The 18,461-nt window shown below is 44.2% G+C and overlaps 1 protein-coding gene and 1 pseudogene across 2 annotated transcripts in view; one reads left to right on the forward strand and one right to left on the reverse strand.

Annotated features, from left to right (window-relative positions):
- The window catches only part of Arhgef28 (Rho guanine nucleotide exchange factor 28), a 295,501-nt gene that overhangs the window by 132,218 nt on the left and 144,822 nt on the right, over nucleotides 1-18,461 (forward strand). For both annotated transcript variants that reach the window (XM_005356442.3, XM_026783747.1), the window contains exons 5-7: nucleotides 2,882-3,065; nucleotides 5,579-5,759; nucleotides 10,977-11,049. In XM_005356442.3, coding sequence (XP_005356499.2) covers nucleotides 2,882-3,065; nucleotides 5,579-5,759; nucleotides 10,977-11,049 — 438 coding nt within the window. The remainder of the gene's footprint in view (nucleotides 1-2,881; nucleotides 3,066-5,578; nucleotides 5,760-10,976; nucleotides 11,050-18,461) is intronic.
- On the reverse strand, nucleotides 11,972-12,289 carry LOC101991378 (annotated as a pseudogene).

Raw genomic sequence — 18,461 nt, forward strand, 5'->3', positions numbered from 1 at the left:
CTCTCTCTCTCTCTCTCTCTCTCTCTCTCTCTCTCTCTCTCTCTCTCTCTCTCAGTTGTGCTTTTCTCGGGAGAAAACTGCAGCCTGTACAAACACGAGACCTTTCTCACCACTTCCACATTGGGATCTGTGGTGTAAAAGTTCCATTTAGTGTGGCCGCTCAGTATCTCATGTCGATTGGCTCTCCTCGGCTGGCCAGGGTATGTGTGCATGTGTGTGCAGGTGCGTGTTTGCTTTGTTACCTGATCCTAACAAGTCTCTTCCTGGTTATTATTTGAAATAAGAAAAATAAGTACAAATGTTGTCAGACTTGTCCTGCAGGGGGCCTGCTAAGAATAAAAGCCATGATTTTTAAGTAAATAAGTAAAATGGTCATAAATTTCAAGGATTAAAAAAGAATCAATTCTTTGGTGCCTAGGGTCCATGAGGCATTAGGTTGAGTTTCCAGCACGTGGAGAGGAAAAGCCAATGTAAGCCTTGTGATTTTTCATAAAGATGAGTTGAAGCATGTCAGACAAATGCACAGTAACTGTGCGCAGCCAGGGGCTGCGGATCTGCTTTAGATGTTTTGGTGTTTAGGATGCTGTTCCACTGTAGAGGGGCTATGTGCTGTGTCTCATAACAAATGATAGCGCCACTATGCAGGGGACTGGGTGGTACTATCCAGTGATAAGGACCCAGGTATCATTCTTGTGTATTTGAAATCTAAAGCCCTTAGTCATTGATGCAGATGTAGAGAAAGCCGAGCAGACCCGTGAATGTGTAAACCGAGCAGTTTTATTTTGTATCCATGCACAGCAGGACGTTTCTCTCTGCTGTGTTGGGATTTTGTTCCATGCTCCCTCCACAAATACTCCTCACATGCACGAGACAAAGCTGTGCTTATGACTGCCCTAGTGAATCTGGGAGCCCTGCTCCAAACCCTTAATGGCTGCAGGGGCTGGGGGTGGCAAGACAGGAATTCATTGAGAAATTGAAGCTTGGTTTCATAAAGATTTTTTTTTTCATTGTGGGAGTAGGGTTGGTGATGGTGGGGGGAATGGCAGGTTCAGATGGGGGCTTTCATGGGAGTTGGCAAGGATCATGATGGTTTAAATTGGATTTAGGGCTTCTCTACTGTCCATTGGTGGTTCCTGCTGAAGGGTTGATGAGTCTTGTGGGAAATTTCTGCAGTAAACAGTCCCTGGTTTGCCTGGGCAGGAGTCTCTGGCAATAGTGAAGTTATGCTAATGAAGACAGAAAACAATAAGATCATGGTTCTGTGGACAGTGAGCTGTGTGGGAAGCTGGCATTTTGGTCCTTAATGTCCTCGTTGTGTGTGGGAATACCAGCTGGGAGTCCACTGTTTCTGTTGTGAGGCTTCATTTAGGAGCTATGTCGGAGAGAATGGAGAGTGAGGGGGTCCCTTGTAGCAGCCCAGTCCAAGATGAAAAGCCAGCGTCCACAGGGGCTTGCCATTCGTGTGTAATTTCATCTGTAAATGCTTAGCAAGTGTGCCAGGCACTGTGATGCTCGTGGGATCCCACAGGACAGAAGACGAGGTCCCTACCCTTTTGGGCCTTTCGTTCTGCTGTCTAGCTCTCTTGGGTTATGAATATAATCAGTATCATTACTTACTAGACCCCATGGTGTGCTGCTCATCACAACAGATCTGTAGTGACCATCTTTGTGTTTAGGCTGGTAGAATGCCTTTAAAGTGTGACCATGCCTATAAAGTTCATGAGCCTGGCATGTATGTATGTATGTGTGTATGTGTGTATGTGTGTATGTATGTATGTATGTATGTATGTATGTATGTATGTATATAGTCTGTATCTTGCTATGTTGCTCAGGTTAGTGTCAAGTTCCTGGGCACAAGTGATCCTCCTGCCTCACAGCCCTGAGCTCTGGGATTCCAGGCAGGTGCCGCCACAATCAGTTTGGGTCTAGCTTTTTAATATAAGAAAATTTTTTTTTTTATATTTTACCTATTTCCAGTATAGTGCTTGTCATGAATCGCCTATGTCCTAGGTACTGGGCTGTTAACTGTAGGGAGACAAGTGTACAAACTCTGTCTATATTACATATGAAGTAAATATGCATACACAATTGAGACATAGATAGTTAATTACTTTTCAACTCTGCAAGTACTTAATGGCCTTATGCATTACCAGCTACTGTTAAGAAGGAAAACCTTTGCGGGCCTGTCAGCTTATACAGTGGAAGTCAGCAAATGATGGCAACATGCGGCAGTAAACATCCCAGTGGAAACTAGCAGGAGGCTGCGGAGGACCCCGTGCAGGGCCATCTGCAAAGGCATAGCACCAGGGGGGCCTTTGGCAGTGTGGAGATGTGTTCTGGGCACACACAATTACTGTGAGTCTGGGGACAGACCGTGGTCACGAGTGCTCTAGACTTAAGAAACTGCTTTCTGCCACAGCCTCTCATGAGGAAGGACTAGCTCTGAGGACAAATGGTAGGAATGGAGGTGTCTGTGTGCCTTTGGTCTTGATAGTCTGTCTTGTCTGTGTGGCAGGATCTTCTTAGTTGGATACCTTAGAAATTGGTGAGCGTATTTCCAAAGGATGAACTTGTATTTCCTGAGAACTTGTCTCCTCCCGTGATGTTCCTGCATCCTGAGTGGCAACAGGATGTAGCATAGTGGATGGAAAGAGCCTGTACCAGTCATGGGTATCATAGCTTCAGTGCCCTCTGGCTCCCTGACCTCCAGAAAACCCCAGGGCCTCTCATCCTTTGTAGAACATGAGGTCAAAGATGAGATACTTTTGATTCCTTCCAGCCCTGATTTTCTGTTATACCCAGTTGACCAGCTCCTTAATAAAATGTACAAAACAAAGTTTATGAATGGAGGAACTGACAACATGTTTTCCCTTCTTTTCAGTGTCTCTCCACAGAGAATCTCTCCTGCACCTGGCCGTGAGATGGGGCCTGCCTAAGCTTTTCCACTTCCTCTTGTGTCTCCCGGGGGGCGTCAAGGCCTTGGAGCTACCCAATGAAGAGGGTACCACACCATTAGACCTGGCTTTGCATGGTGGACACTCCATGCTGGTGGAAGACATCGCAAAGTAAGTTCAGTTGCTTGATAGTGTCTCTCTTGACCATGTCCTTAAAGCCTGCCGAGCGTTAGGAGAAAACGGAGACAACTAAGCCATCTGCTAATGTTGGCTTGTGTTTTATACAGCTAGTCTTCTTGTACAAATATACGCTTAGTACCAGTATATGCTTAGCTGGTGCATATGGGATACCTTGGTTGAGAGTATTTTGTGGAGGAGAGACAGGAAGAAAGAGTTGTCCAAACGGTGGCCTACACTGTCCTTCAGGCTTTAGCTTCAGCATCATTTCCTCAACAGAGGCTTCTGAATTATGTTCTTGTATGATTATGATTAATTTTAGTAATAGTCACAGGATAACCTTTTACTTTTTTGGCTATCTTCTAAACTATTTGAGAGATGAGAACATTTCTCCTTTACTTACTGGACTATTTCTAGTTCAATGCCAGTGTCATAATTTCCATTGTAAGAATGGCAGGTAAGCTATAGGTGTAGTCACTAGGGTTTAGTGAGTTCATATAAGGGAAATAATCTGTTACCTATGAAGCTGTCTGTGTCAGCAGTGTTCTCAACATTCCCAGTGACTGACAGGTGGATTATGTGCTCCTTTGGTTCAGATGAATTGTCCTCAGTTATGAAAGAAGGAGCCAGATATCGTGATTGCCTTGATATAATATGGTAAAATACAAATTATAACTAGAATAGTACATTGAAAATTACAATAAAAAAACTTAACTATTGCTTGAGTATTATTACATGGTGTATCTTAGAGGGATGGTTTTTCTTGTTTGGCTCATATAGCTCAATGTAATTAATTCGATGTGATTAATTAATGGTAATTTGATGCTTAAGTGGGCATTAGGTAGAAACCAGAACTTTCTCTTTCTCCTCCCCTGCTTTATTTGATCAAATTGTCATTAACCAAGGGACAAGCCTCTCCAGAGGGAATTGTCCTTTCCTTTGCTTATGAACACAACCCTGTTTTCTTGGCTACAAAGAACAGGGCAAGAACGTGTCCCTTAACTGAGTTACAGCTGCTGGTGCAGTGTTCCCCCCTGGAGGTAGACTTATCTGCTGGTGCTTTGCCCCTCCTCCTTGTTTCCAGCACCAGAAGATACTGTATGTTTTAAAAATTTACATGTTTAATAGATCAATTCATAGGTGGAATTAAAAGTTGACTCAATTATGGTCATAAGATTATGTGATCATATGATCATATGATGGAATATCTGTGTTTCAAATTAGAGCTGCTACTCAGTCCCATGGACCTTTCACCTCAGTGGCTTGTTTTCTAGAAGATTCTGGAATTCGTGTGAAGACTGTATCTTCCAGTAAAATTGATCTTTACAGATCCCTTTCTGTCACTCCATCTGATGGAGATAAGTAAGCTCAAAGGCACCTCCATTTTAAATGGAGGTATGTCCTTTGAATCTGTTTTAGGTTGAAAATTTCCCATTTCCAATGCATTTGCTATACCGAGCCTCCTATACATCACTGGGCAACATGGTCCACATTTGTAGCCTCATGGTTGTGTGACTGACTGTGGGATGAGACTTTTTGCCACTATGTGTGTACCTCCTCCAGCCTGTGTAAAATCAAAATTCAAACCCTGAAAGTAACATTTCTAATGAATTCACGTATCTTCCACAGCATTGTAGCATTGACAAAGTAGAAATCAAGCCATTGTAAGTAAGTTACAGGCTCTCAGCTGTATTTCTGTAAAGCGAACATTCATTAGCAAAATGAGATCATGCCAGAGGCAGAAAGGGGCAGAGCTGGTTCTGTAAAGCAAGGGATCTGGGGAACTGTCTGTTGGATGTGACCACATGATAGACCTGCATATTTTTCTCCTGGAGCCTCTTTACTGTTACCAGTGCATGATATTACAAGCTGTGCTTATTTGCTGCTGTAATTCCAGACACCAAGAAGGTGGATAGCTAACACAGTTGTTCTTCGCCAGCCGAGACAGATGAGAAAATAAGCTTATATTCGAGAACTTAGTTTGGGGCTGTCGTTTCATTGTTAGCGAGTGTGTTCAAGACTATGACCTAATCAAATCTGTGTGTGTTCTGATTTGCACGAGGAAGCGATTTAGCACAGTGGTACCAGTGTGTTAGGAATCTTTCAGTTGTTTGTCACATCCAAAGCTCTCCGTACTCCCTGGAGATCCTATGTGTTTTCCATTATAATCGCCTAACAAGCAATTGGTTGCCTGCTAATTTGTTCTACATGAGCTGCATTAAAGGGAGAGACATCTTTTCCAATTAAAAGGTGAGTGGAATAGTGAGGTACATTTCTATGCTTTAAAGTCAGGACTGCTTTGTTATTTATGAATAGATACAGCCTTTTAAAAACCACCACTAAGTGGAAAAATAAAGATGGCTTGACCCGGATCTGTTTACACACGCTTGTGTAATTGAGTGTGTAAGTGACTTTGAAGGATCATTTTCCACTCGGAGTTGTAATATCAGGGCAGGATGGGGGGTGGCTTCTGTGAAGCTGTTGGGTTTTGACTTGAGGTGGTTCAGTTTTCAGGGTAGCCGGTCCCCAGGCTTCTCCCGACTGCGCCTCCACGAAGATGCGTCTCTGCAGTTCGCTCACTCATCGGAAACCTTGACTCTGACTGTTAACCACACAGCCGAGCATTTGCTGGAGGCAGATATCAAGCTCTTCCGGAAGTATTTTTGGGACAGGACCTTTCTTGTCAAGGTTTGTACCGCGGTTCCCATACTCCATGGTGCATGCTCCTTTAGTGCGTGTGGAATCTACGCACTGTTTTGGAACAGTGCTTGGTCGCAAACAGGGCTTTTTCCTAATGAAAACTTGAGGTCACGAAGCTAGAGGCTGCACTGATCAGCGGAATGGAGACCAGCGCAGCTTTAGGCAGCGCAGAAGCAGCAGTCTGTCCATTCTTGTTTTGCTTGCCTTTCTTTTGTTGTGGGTTTTGTTTTCTGAGACAGGGTCTTGCTTGTAGCCCAGGCTATCCTTGAGTTTAGGACCCTTCCATCTTTGTACGTGAACTGCAAACTTGTGCCTGGGTACCAGGCTTCCACAAATGAATTTTAATATTCTAATACCGTTCATTTTCTCTACTTTTTGACAGTATTCTGATTCTTACCTTACAGTTCATAGCGTGTTCTGATGGACTTTCTTATGACTTAGATCTTTACCTCTGTCCTGTTTGTATGTGAACAGGACAGGTGAGAACATAGTCCTTTTATAAAGAGATTTGCTCTTTCCTGCCATGTCTGTGACACCAGATTTGAGGGTTCCTATGGCGTGCACATCTCAGGATCAAAACATTTCATCATTCTTAATAGTTTGTACTCTCTGGACAAATATATAGAATATTTGTACTTTTCATTTTTATTAAGCAAACTTGCTTTGACTATGACCTGATTCAGTCTAGTAGACAGTGCTCAGTGGCCCTGGGGGTCTCTGTCTAGATTCTGTGACCCTCACATGTCAAGAACATCCACTTGTAAGGCAGTTTTCTTTGGCTGTACAGGCTTTCAACCAGATTAAAACATCAGCTCGGAGAAACAAAAACTGCCATCTATCATAGTTTGGCTTCTATGTTGATGTTATATAATTAACTACAAATGCAATTAAAGTGTTTTTATAGCAAATAAATGTTATCAGCATATCCCACATAGAATTTTAATTTGAATAATTCAAATGAAGCATGTTCTTCAGGGTCTCTCTCCCATTGGGATTTAGAAATTTGTGTGTCATTTTCTGGCATGTATGGTTCTATTTAGTATACACAAGTGAGGGCCGAGCTTCAAGCATTTGTCATTTAATGATATTAAAGCCTCTAGTCATCCTGTAGCTTCTCGTGGAAGTACCGAAAGGTGATGAGTCCCTGCCAGGCAGATGCTGGGCTACATTGCACAATATTATCAAGGGGAGTCTGGCCCCAGAAGCCCCACAGGGATGGAGCCTGGCAACATGCATGGTCCCGGGAGAGCTGTTCAGAGAGCAGCATGACACATGGTTGTTGTGGGGGTTTCTATCCTGCCCGGTTCCACAGTTGTTAAGTCTCAAAGAAATCACACAGAGTTCTACATTAGTTATACACTGATTGGCCCATTAGCTCAGGCTTCTTATTAACTCTTATAATTTACATTAGCCCATTATTCTTATCTGTGTTAGCCATATGGCTCAGTACCTTTTTCTGCGAGGCAGTCACATTGTGCTTCTTCTGTGGCTGGGTCAGGACTGCCGAATAAGACTTCCTTCTTCCCAGAATTCTTCTGTTCTCATTGACCCACCTCTACTTCTTGTCGATTGTCCCACCTATACTTCCTGCCTGGTGACTGGCCAATCAGCATTAAATATAATTGACAGGATACAGACCATTGTCCCACAGCACATGGTGACTAACAGGAAGAATAGAACACGTTCCATGTGCAGCAAATGTTTTGGGCATTTGCGTCATTGCAGACTCCTTCATCTGGGTTTGCTGAAATTGCACACATTTGAGAGACTGACTTTAGCAAAGCTATGGGATGAATAAAATGAGATGTTACGATCATTTTATTGCAGCGGGCTCTGCAATAACAATGGTAAGAGAGTTTCTGAGGTTTCATTTCATGAAACCGTAAGAGAACCAATTAAGAAGTAGGCGTGGTGGTTTGCTCCTGTCATCCTGTTGCTTGGGAAGTGAACAAGGGGTCTGGGAAGGCGGGAGGAAGGCCAATGTTCCTCCTGCCATCCAGCCATCCACTCCAACTTCCATGACAGGCGGTGCCACATGTTCCTGAAGTTAAAACTGGTCATGCAGTATCTTACGTGGTTAGATATTATTGTACGTACAAGCAAAAGGCAGACTATTTTTTTTTATCAATTATTAATTTACTTTTACTTTATGTGTATTCATGTTTTGCCTGCATGTATGTGTGTGTACCATGCGTGTGTCTGGTGCTCATAGAACCAGAGGAGGGTGTTGGGTTCCCTAGAATTAGACTTAAGGGTAGTTGTGAGTTGCCATGTGGTTACTGGGAACTGATCAGTAGTCATCTGTAATAGCAAAGTGCTCTTAACCACTAAGCTATCACTCTAGCCCCCAAAGGCAATTCTCATTTGGGGTGTTTATACTACACTTTGACAGTTGTGGATAATAAGTAGTAATGTGGATGCATATGTTATATGTATACAGTATACTCATGCTAACCCAGGAGTAGTGACACACACGTGTTTCTCAGAATATATATATATTTTTATAATTTGAGTGCTCTGGGGGCTAAGACAGGAAGATTACAAATTTTAGGCCAGCATGGGCTACTACATATGGAGATCCTGTTTCAAAACATAAGAAAGAAAAAGAGAGAGAAGGGAGGAAAATAAAAAGAATTCAAGTTTATTGAATCTGATATGTACTGAAATCCGCTTTTGTATGATCACAGTCTGGTACATGGCACCTCACACTCTGTCCCCTCAAGGAGACTTGCTCATTCGAACTAGTCTGAGCATGTCTCTGTTACATACAGCTCTGTAGAACGTAATCATGAAACCTTTTCAAATCCTCAGCTTGCCTTCTCAAGTACCAGAACTATGCCTCTCATCACCTTTAGAAGCCACACTTGGTCAGAGCTGTTAATGTTTTCACTCTGCCTTGTAGTTGATGTCAAGATAATGCCAGTTTGTAATAAATGCTTGTCTTAGTCACTGTTCTGTTGCAGTGAAGAGACACCATGACCAAGGCAGCTTACAAAAGAAAGCATTTGATTGGGGACTTGTTTACAGTTTCAGAGGGTGAGTCCATGACCATCATGAGGGGACTCATGGCTTGAGAACAGTACACAGAGAGAGAGACAGAGAAAGAGAGAGAGAGAGAGAGAGAGAGAGAGAGAGAGAGAGAGAGAGAGAGAGAGAGAGACTGGGCGAGGCATAGGTGTGTCACTGGGGGTGACACGCCAACAAGACCACACCTCCTAATCTTTTCCAAAACAGTACTACTAACTAAGGACCAAACATTCAAACATATGAGTCTATGGGAGCTATTCTCATTAAACTACCACAGTACTAAAAGCCAAACTGTTGCTGAATATCCAAACTGCAGTTATTTTTTTTAATTTATTTATTTATTAAGGATTTCTGCCTCCTCCCAGCCACCGCCTCCCATTTCCCTCCCCCTCTCCCGATCAAGTCCCTCTCCCTCATCAGCTTGAAGAGTAATCAGGGTTCCCTGACCTGTGGGAAGTCCAAGGACCACCCACCTCCATCCAGGTTTATTAAGTTGAGCATCCAAACTGCCTAGGCTCCCCCAAAGCCAGTACGTGCAGTAGGATCAGAAAGCTAATAAAAATAATAGTAATTTTTAATAGTAATAAAAAACTAATGTTGTCTGATGTGCTTTTCTCAAAGGTCAAGGTTGTCCCAGGGTAAACAGAGGGCAGATGGTTATCTTGGGCCTTGGGCTTGTATGGTGACCCCTCTTCCAAGCTTCACTTCTCATGCTAGGTACCACCCTGCTCCAGTTTGTTTTCTGAGGCTATGATAAACACCACTGCCACTGTTGGGGAGGAAGGGGTTTATTTGACCAACAGTGATGCTTACTGACTGGTTCACTGGCTCATGCTCCACTTTCTAGCTTTCTTATTTTTTTCTTTTTTTAGATTATTTGTTTTGTTTTATGTGTATGAATGTTTGGCCTGCCTGATACCTGTAGGGGGTCAAAAGAGGTAATCAGATTCCTTGGAACTTGAATTTTGGGTGATTGTAAGCTACCAAGCAACTGCTGGGAATTGAACCCAGGTCATCTGGAAGAGCAGCAAATGCTCATAACTGATGAGCCTCCTAACCTGATTCTGCTAGCTTCCTTAATAGCCCAGGTCTACCTGCCTAGGTTGGCACTGTCTACAGTAGGCTGTAGACATCAATCATCAAACAAGATAGTCTCTAGTAGACATGACCATAGGCCAATCTGATCAAGAGAATTCTTCAACTGAGATGCCCTCTTCCCAGGTGACTCTAGACTGTATCAAGTTGACAATGAAAACTAAATCATACTTCCTTGGTAGCACAGATCCATTGTAGACGTGGTCTAGTCCTTTCCTAATCTCCTGGGGCCCAGAAGAGAGGAAAGCACTTCTTATAGGGGACACTGGCAGAGGTAGCCTACAGTGTATATCTAGACACTTAGCGCCCACTGCCCCTTTGTAGCTTGGATGTTCTAGAATAGACAGTGAATGGGGCACTCGATCTGCCAGCCTAATTTTGTGGGAGGGCTAACCAGCTATGTTAGTTGTGTGATTTTCCACCCAAGGAGGCTAAAGATTTATTGTAGAACCCTATACTGATATCATCTTGGGCTGCATAAGTGGTCAGCTCATGAACATATGATTCTGTGTTTCCTCCTATATCTTCATGGGCTAAGGAAATCATTATGGTCCCAAGAGGGCAGCTTTTTGCCTTGGCTTTGAGCTCGCGCAGCAACTTGGATCCAGCCAGGGACAATCTGTACCAGCCTGCATACTTTCTGACCTGTGGTCACTCTGGATACACTCTGGACTGTGGTCCTACCTCCTTACCAGGTCTCTCACATCACCTGTGTATGATGTGGGTCTAGGAGACTCCAGTTGGGCAGGTGTGCCAACACTCACTTCTTTCTTTTTGTCTCAAGGTCCCTTGCTGTGGTTCATACATGGCATTCCTGAGAAACTTGTGGTTATGAAATGTAAAAAAGTGCCTCTGGGTTTCATCTGACTTCTCTTGTCCTCCTTGGATGCTCTACCAGGGTTTACCATCACTCCTAACACACACACACACACACACACACACACACACACACACACACACACACACACACTTTCCTTGCCAGATTTCCCAACTCTGAGATCTGTGATGGTGATTTTTTTACCTCTCATTTGCACATCTGGGGCCCAAATGGTTTTCAGCAATTTCCCCTGCTTTATCTTGTAGGCTCTTGAGCAAGAAGCAAAGACAGAAGAGAGACGACCAACCATGCCTTCTGGAGCTGTAGAAACTGAAGAAGGTATGCCTGCCCCTGCTCCATGCCCAGAAAATGCAGGGATTGCTAATCAGTCTGTTTGAGTACACAGTAAAGCATACTGGGAAATAAGAGGTATAGAGATAAGCTCTGGGGTTGTGGGATACAACGTACCCCTGGGTCTGTGCATGGTGCACCATTATGTTTGTTTCTTATTATTCAGCAAGCGTTCACACATTTGCTATCCCTGGGCCAGGTCCTTGTGGTCCAGCTCTTCAGATATCCATCTCAGCCTTTTGTGTGTGTGTTTCCCCATGCCCTGGTTTTCTCCAAGAGAGCTTTGTTCATTCTTTGCTCATTCAAGCTTTATAAAACTCAACTGGACCGGTGGATCTTTATGGGGATTCTCCCAGAAGCATGAAAGTAAGTTTGTTTGTTGGCATGAGGAGTGGACAGTACTGCTATCATCTAGAGATGAGGTACCAGGGGTGTTTGTCAGGGTGCAGAACAGTCCTAAAAAACCCAGAAGTTGGTCCTATAGAGCGGATACCAAGCTTGAATGCAGTTCTGCTAGGGGTGGGGGGGTTCCCACACTAAGATATATATATAATTATTAAGCTATATCAAGGCATAAGACATCACTCAGCCACCCTTTTTCAGAGTGCTTGGTTTGCCATCAGGAAAGCCATTGCTCCTCATTCTATTCAATGTGGCTGTTTTTTCTGGGGGAGGTCATATTTTTTTTAAAAAAGCCTTACTATAGTTCACATATTTTCCTTTTTCCCTATACAAATAATTCTGATAGTAAGTTTTACTTGCCTTTTTGCATATTATTGTGTTTCTCATGTGAAACAAAAATCTTAATTTCCCTCTAAAACCAGACATTGATAGGAAAACATTGTGTTTTGTTTGTTGTTGTCTGTTTTCAGTATAAACGTTCGTTGGGAAGGGAGGTAGGGCAGGGACATCAATCCTTCTTGGCCCTGGCCTTCCTCATGGCCACCAGCACGTTGCTCGGCTCCTCCCGCTTCCTGTTGGTGTCCATTTGCGTGCCCACCTTCTTCATGATGAACTTATGCATGCGCTTGTGTTTGGACACCCTGAACAGCTCCATGGCATGCTGCTCATGGGCATAAAGTCGCATACTTTTTGGATCATGTCCCATACGAACTTGGTGTCATTGGTGAGGACCCTCGTAGTGCCGACTCTGCCTGGGCTTGCTGACATTCTTTGTCACCTTGTGACTCTTGTTGAGACCCACAGCCATGGGATAACCCAGGGCCATGGCTGCTGCTCTTTGGTGGTGGCTGCTACAACACAGGAGAATATTGTTAATGCTGAAATACAAATAGTCTTATTATTAGTTTCTTTTGCTGCATACTAGAGTATTATATTCCTATTTTAGCTAGGATATTACAGTGTTTTCTTCATTTTGAAATTATGTGTACATATAAGGTTATTCATACATCTGTGGAACAGAATTACCAGTTTACTTTTGGGATAGTGCTAGGGCTTCATGAAATATCAGAGAATATAAAGGAATTCCAGTCTGATGGCACCGAGAATCACGGTTCCAGATGCAGGAGTCAGGGACAGGTGCGGCCAGACCCTTGTTTCTTTGCTGTGAGTGGTAACAGCTGGTTGGTACTTGATCCTGTTTTTAACTAGCAGCACAGAACAGCTGGATTTCCAGTATTTGACAGGTAGTGTAACCCTAGGTTCTTTGCTTCTTTGTTGACTGAAAAGAAGCCTTGAGAACGAGTACTTATGAAGACTTGCTGGGGTCTGTGTGGCCTCCACACACAGCACCTGCTGCTGGGTTGAAGGAGCAGTGGGCCTCCTGGGCCTGGCTAAGAGGAACTCCCATGGCTCTCCTCTGGGAGTGCTGCTCCTGGCTGCTCTGCCTGCCCAAGGCGGTAGCCTAGGTAGTGCTATGTTTTTTCTTTGAAGATTATGTGAGAGACTTCTTCCTGATCTTGTGCCAGGAGCATTGGTAAGCTTTGAGCCCACCTCTACTGCTGTATTGTAGGCAGGCAGACTTCTTACTGGGCTGATAGACATACTTGGTGGTAAGTTTCTGACTTGCCAGTTCTGACTGCTCAGGACATCTTTAGATCACCTCCAGACCTTTAAAAAGTCAACCTCTCATTTTTTTTATAAAGATTATCTCACGCCTCTATCTTCCCTTATTTTCCACCGTTAAACTAATTCAGAATAAAATGAAGTCTAAGTCAGTGCTAGATTTTGAAGTTCTTGAGCTGTGCTGCAGGTGGGTGGATGACTTGCAGTTGTGGCTGGACAGGAAAGCAACCTCTCCAGGCAGAGTTTGGGAAGTGCCCCGTAAGTCATTTTCAAGCATGTTGCAGCCTGCGACAGTGGCATGATCAAGGCAGGCGCCGCGGAAGATATGTCCCTGAGTTAGGATCTTAGTGAGGGAAGGGAATTCCAGATAGTGGAGATGAATGGGGAGAATGCAGGCCATTTTCCCATCTGCACACCAAAGTGTGGTGGTGGAAACACCAAGAACACAGGCTTGAGAGCAACCAGGTTGTCAGGGCTTCAGGAAGACTCAAGGGGCTGGAGCTTCTCCCTGAGAATTCTGGGAACTGTTTTACACAGCTGTTTGGAAAGGTCATCCTAGAATAATGGAGATTCCAGTTGAAAGTTCAAATGAGAGGCAGGGGACTAGCCAGAGGGCTTTAGAAAGCCATGAAGAAGGCAAGGTAGTATCAGGGTTGAGATGAGAATAGATGAATATTGTCTTGGGCAAGATGGGACTGGATGAATGTCATCTTAGGTGAGGTTGGCTAGATGAATGTCATCTTAGGTGAGGTTGGCTACATGAATGTCATCTTAGGTGAGGTTGGCTACATGAATGTCACCTTAGGTGAGGTTGGTTAGATGAATGTCACCTTAGGTGAGGTTGGCTAGAACAATGTTGTGGGGAGGGAGATGAGTGTTGGGAGGAAGGACAGTTCTTCTGTGCTTGGGCCACGTTTTGGGGTGGACTAGGAGGCAGAACTATGACACATAATGTATTTAGTTTTAGGTTGAATTTGATGGGTCTATGGGACAATCAGGTGAATAGGACAGCAGGCACCAAACCAAGAGAATTTGGCAAGAAACCCTAGTCCCCTAGGTCCACATAAGTAACAGGCACATTTTGCAGACCTTCTAGAAAGCGTTGAAGGAAGTTAGAAGCTGTTTGTACCCTCCAGCAAGGGCAGCATTCCACTAAGGTGAAGACACTTAGGTGCCTACACAAGACTCACCTGGAAGACACGCTTCCTGAAGATAAAAGTGTCTCATTTTCCTCAATGCTAAACTGACCATCTCTTTGAGGCGCATTAGATATTAGCTAGATTGTGCCCCTCTCTCCCTGCTATGGTAATGAGTCTGGGTGGAGGAGCTGGTGTCTGCGGCTGTCATAAGAGTAAAGAACTGGAATAACTTTAGCCTGGAAATTAACTTTGCTGTCTTTGTTAGCGTGATAAATGATTTTATTATTATTCTTGTGAACCAGTTACGGTTTTATAATGTCACGATTGCAATTGTACTTGAAGAATAATGAGAAGTTATTCTGAACAAATTAAATGGCCCTGTCTAGTCCCCATCCTTTTGCTGCGAAGAGACACCATAGCCAAGGCAACTCTTTTATAAAAGATAATGTTTAATTGGGGGCTTGCTTACAATTCCAGAGGTGTAGTTCATGATGGTGTGGAGCATAGCGGCACCCATGGGTGCTGGAGCAGTGGCTGAGAGCTACATGGAGGCAGAGTGAAGGGGGAAGGGAGAGAGAGAGATTGGGTCTGGCATAGGCTTTGACGTCTTAAAACCCCTCCCCCTCCCCCAGTGACACCTTTCTTCCAGCAAGTACACCTCTCCCGATCCTTCTAATCCTTTCAAAGAGTTTCATTCCCTGGCAACTAAGCACTCAGTACATACGCCTATGGGGGCCACTCCCATTCAAATCACCATAGACCCCAAAGTCATTTAGTCATTTGAAGAGAAATACGCTCCATTCTCTCTCTTGCCTTCTGTAGCTTTGGAGCCTGGAGCCTGTCCTGGAACTAGCTCTTGTAGACCATGCTGGCCTCAAACCCACAGAGAACTGCCTGCCTCTGCCTCTGCCTCTGCCTCCCAAGTGCTGGGATTAAAGGCGTGCGCCGCCACCACCACCCAGCTCTTTGTCTTATTCTTATCAGTCTCTTTACCCTGGGATTTTCTTTTGTGTTATTTTCCCAATTCCTTGAAAAAGGGTCTCATGTAGACCAGGCTGGCCTTAAATTTGTTATGTAGCCAAGGATGACTTTAATTTTATTACCCGCCTGTCTCCCCCTTCCAAGCTACGAGATTGCAGGCACACACCACCGTGTCTACTTTATGCCCCAGGATTTTCTGAAGAACAAATCACTGACCTAGATGATGTTCTGGAAAGTAAGGGTTCTTTCACCAAGCACATAGAAAATGCTCTCTGTGCATCCTGACTTAGATCCCCAGAATGCATTTGATGTGTCACAGATTCTACTAAGTCAAGAATTAGGAACTTGCCTAACCTCATTCAACTCAGCTGATGAATGAAAGGCTGAGGAAGGTTCTATGGAGAGTGATGTCATCCCACATCTTTCCTGACCCTTCCTCTCACCCCATTTTCTCTTCCACCACCTAGGTTCTCTGCATCTGTCATCATAGTGCCATTCTCTGCAGACAGCCTAGGGAGGCACATAGGAAACCACTCAGGGTCGTCTTGTGTGCCTGAGGCCCTCTGTACCTCCTAGTGCCCTGCCACAATTCTCTTTATAGTTCTGTGCTTTTGAGACCCAGACCTCCCTGTATATGAAGCCGCTTGGCCTTTCTACCTCTTGAATGCTGAGATTAAATTTGTGAGACACGGTAACTGGTTCCCACAGTTCTTGGTGTATGAGAGGCCCTGCTTGCTTGGAGCTTGTTGGTCATAGTGCAAGCTGAGAACTATTACAGCCCAGGTACCATTGTTCAAATCCAGGTTCTTTTTCATTTTTTAACATTTATCTTATTACCATATGTAATGCCCATGCCATTACAGGTCGGTATGAAAATCAGGAAAGGGGCCTGGAGACTTAAAAACACACATACACAGACAGACGGGGACACAGGTCATCCTTGATACAAGAATGCCAAGTTTATTGTGCTCCCGGGAAGCTGATATAGGGATCCTTAATATAGGGAGCCATGCCCCAGCTCTCAGAATCTTTCTTCTGCAGGCCTCAACAAAACCCAATCCCCTGCCATCAGGGTCTCTTGCTCACAGCAGATGCAGGCACAGGTAAACAAGTTGTTTTGCTCAGTTCACTCCAGCAGGCAAAGGGTCTGAGGTAGGCAAAGAAAGTCAAGGGGCCAGGGATCTGCAGCCCCCAACAACCATATTTTAATTACAGAAATGCATAGATTTATTATGGTTCATGTAAGCAATAGAATTTGATCATACTAATCTATTAAAAAAAATTATAGCTGGGATAAACCGTCTGTGTGATATGCTGTCTAAACTTCTGTGTCTATGACTTTATTGTAACAGCGTCTCTCCATATTATCGCCCTCAATAGTTTCATTAACAAGGTAACAGGAAATGGGGATTGGAACGTGAGTTCCAACAGGGCAAAACCATTTCCTTTGGGGCTGGGCAGGCTCAGCTGTTGGCCTGTGTGGATCTGATGAGGGAGGCCAGGAACCCACACAGTCCTGCGGGTTCTTTCCTTGCCTGCTAACTATTTTGTGTCTACTTTGTGCTGGGCGCTATTGTAGGCCTGGAGATTCAGTGGTAACCAAGAACAAGCAACAAGACCCCTGCTCTCACCTCCACCCTCAGTGGTTCTTTCTACCATTTTCAAAGACTTGCCGTTTGCCAGGCCTTGTCTTAACCACCGAGTCTGTGGGCGTGAAGCAAAGGAAGCTGAGGGCGCGCATGGAGCATGCGCACTAGTGGTCATGGGAAAGGGCCATTTCTGCGAGTTAAGAATTGACTTTTCTTCATGAGAAGTAGCTCAGAAGTGATTTTTCTTCAGTAGCACCTCCTGTCTGGGCAATCAGAAGTCAGTTGGCTGTCTATCGCTTTACCCATTGCTCTCCATAGCCTAACCGCTCCCAGACAAGAGAATCTGTTTATTGCATGTTCACACTGCTGATCTAGAAGTCTCTCTGGTGTTAGTGTGATGGAAAAAGCATAACATCAGGATCGGTGCCTGGAAAATGCTAATCTCAAACTTTTGTCACGACTGGGAAATTTGTGGCCCGCGTGCTCGAACTCGTCCTGATGATACGTGTTGCCAGGCAGCAAGCCGACAGCTCAGAGCCCTGCTCTGCCATGAACTGGCTTTTCAGCGTTTTGAAAGCTCCTCAGCCCTGTTTGCTTGGTTGGAAACGACAGAGGAAGGTGGAGGGAGCAGAGGTGCGGTGTCATTTAATACTTAAAGTGAGGCACCGGCTCAGTATCTGGTGTAGTGGTGGCCTAGGCCTGACGCCTGGTTCGAAGTGTAGCTAGTGGTGAAAGTGTGTGTTATGTGACTGGAAATGAGCACGTAGTTCGTGGAGGACTGGTTGGCCGGTTCTCCATATCTGAGTATTTCTCTGTTAGACCGTACGGGGAGAGCAAGAGGGCTGTTACCCACACAGTTTCCTTTCTAAGGTGTTTTATTTTAAATACTGTAACTCGGAGCTTTTTAGAATATTTGCATGTGGTACAAGTGTTTCATCAAGATGTAAGTACTTTAAGCTGGGACAGTTGAGAACTGAGCTGTTAGGGATTGAGGATATCATCGAGGAAGACATTTTCTAAGATGATGGCTTAATTGAAGGTACAACCACCTCCTCCTCTAGTTTGGGGTATCTAAGGCCTGCCCAGTCGGGAAGCTGGGCAGTGGTGGTGGCACACGCTTTTAATCCTAGCGCTCCGGAGGCAGAGGCAGTCAGATCTCAGTGAGTTTGAGGACAGTCTGGTTTACAAAGAGAGAGAGAGAGAGAGTTCCAGGACAGTCAGAGCTACACAGAAAAACCCTGTCTCAAAAAATGATGACAACAATGACAAAGAATTTGGGCATTTTCAATAATTTAAAATGGAAGGCACAGAAAGATAAATAGTGTACGTTCTCAGCCATTAGTGGGAGTCACAAGAGTTGATATCACAGGACAAAGTAGAAAATTGATTATTAGAGGCTGAGAAGGTGGGAGGTTGGGGAGAGGGAGATGGTATTATGGGGAATCTGGATAACAGCTGCCAACACACTGTCATGTAAAAGGAACATATTCTTCCATAGCATAGCAGGGTGACTGTGGTTTATAACACCTTAGATATTTTAAAATTAGAAAAGATGAATTTATAGGCTCTGAAATCAAAGCCATGATAGAAATGTGAATTTCTCTGATACTTGTCTTCAGTGTGTGTGTGTGTGTACATTATATATACATATAATGTATCAAATATA

The sequence above is a fragment of the Microtus ochrogaster genome, chromosome 19 (assembly GCF_000317375.1).
Source record: "Microtus ochrogaster isolate Prairie Vole_2 chromosome 19, MicOch1.0, whole genome shotgun sequence".
Classification (NCBI taxonomy): Eukaryota; Metazoa; Chordata; class Mammalia; order Rodentia; family Cricetidae; genus Microtus; species Microtus ochrogaster.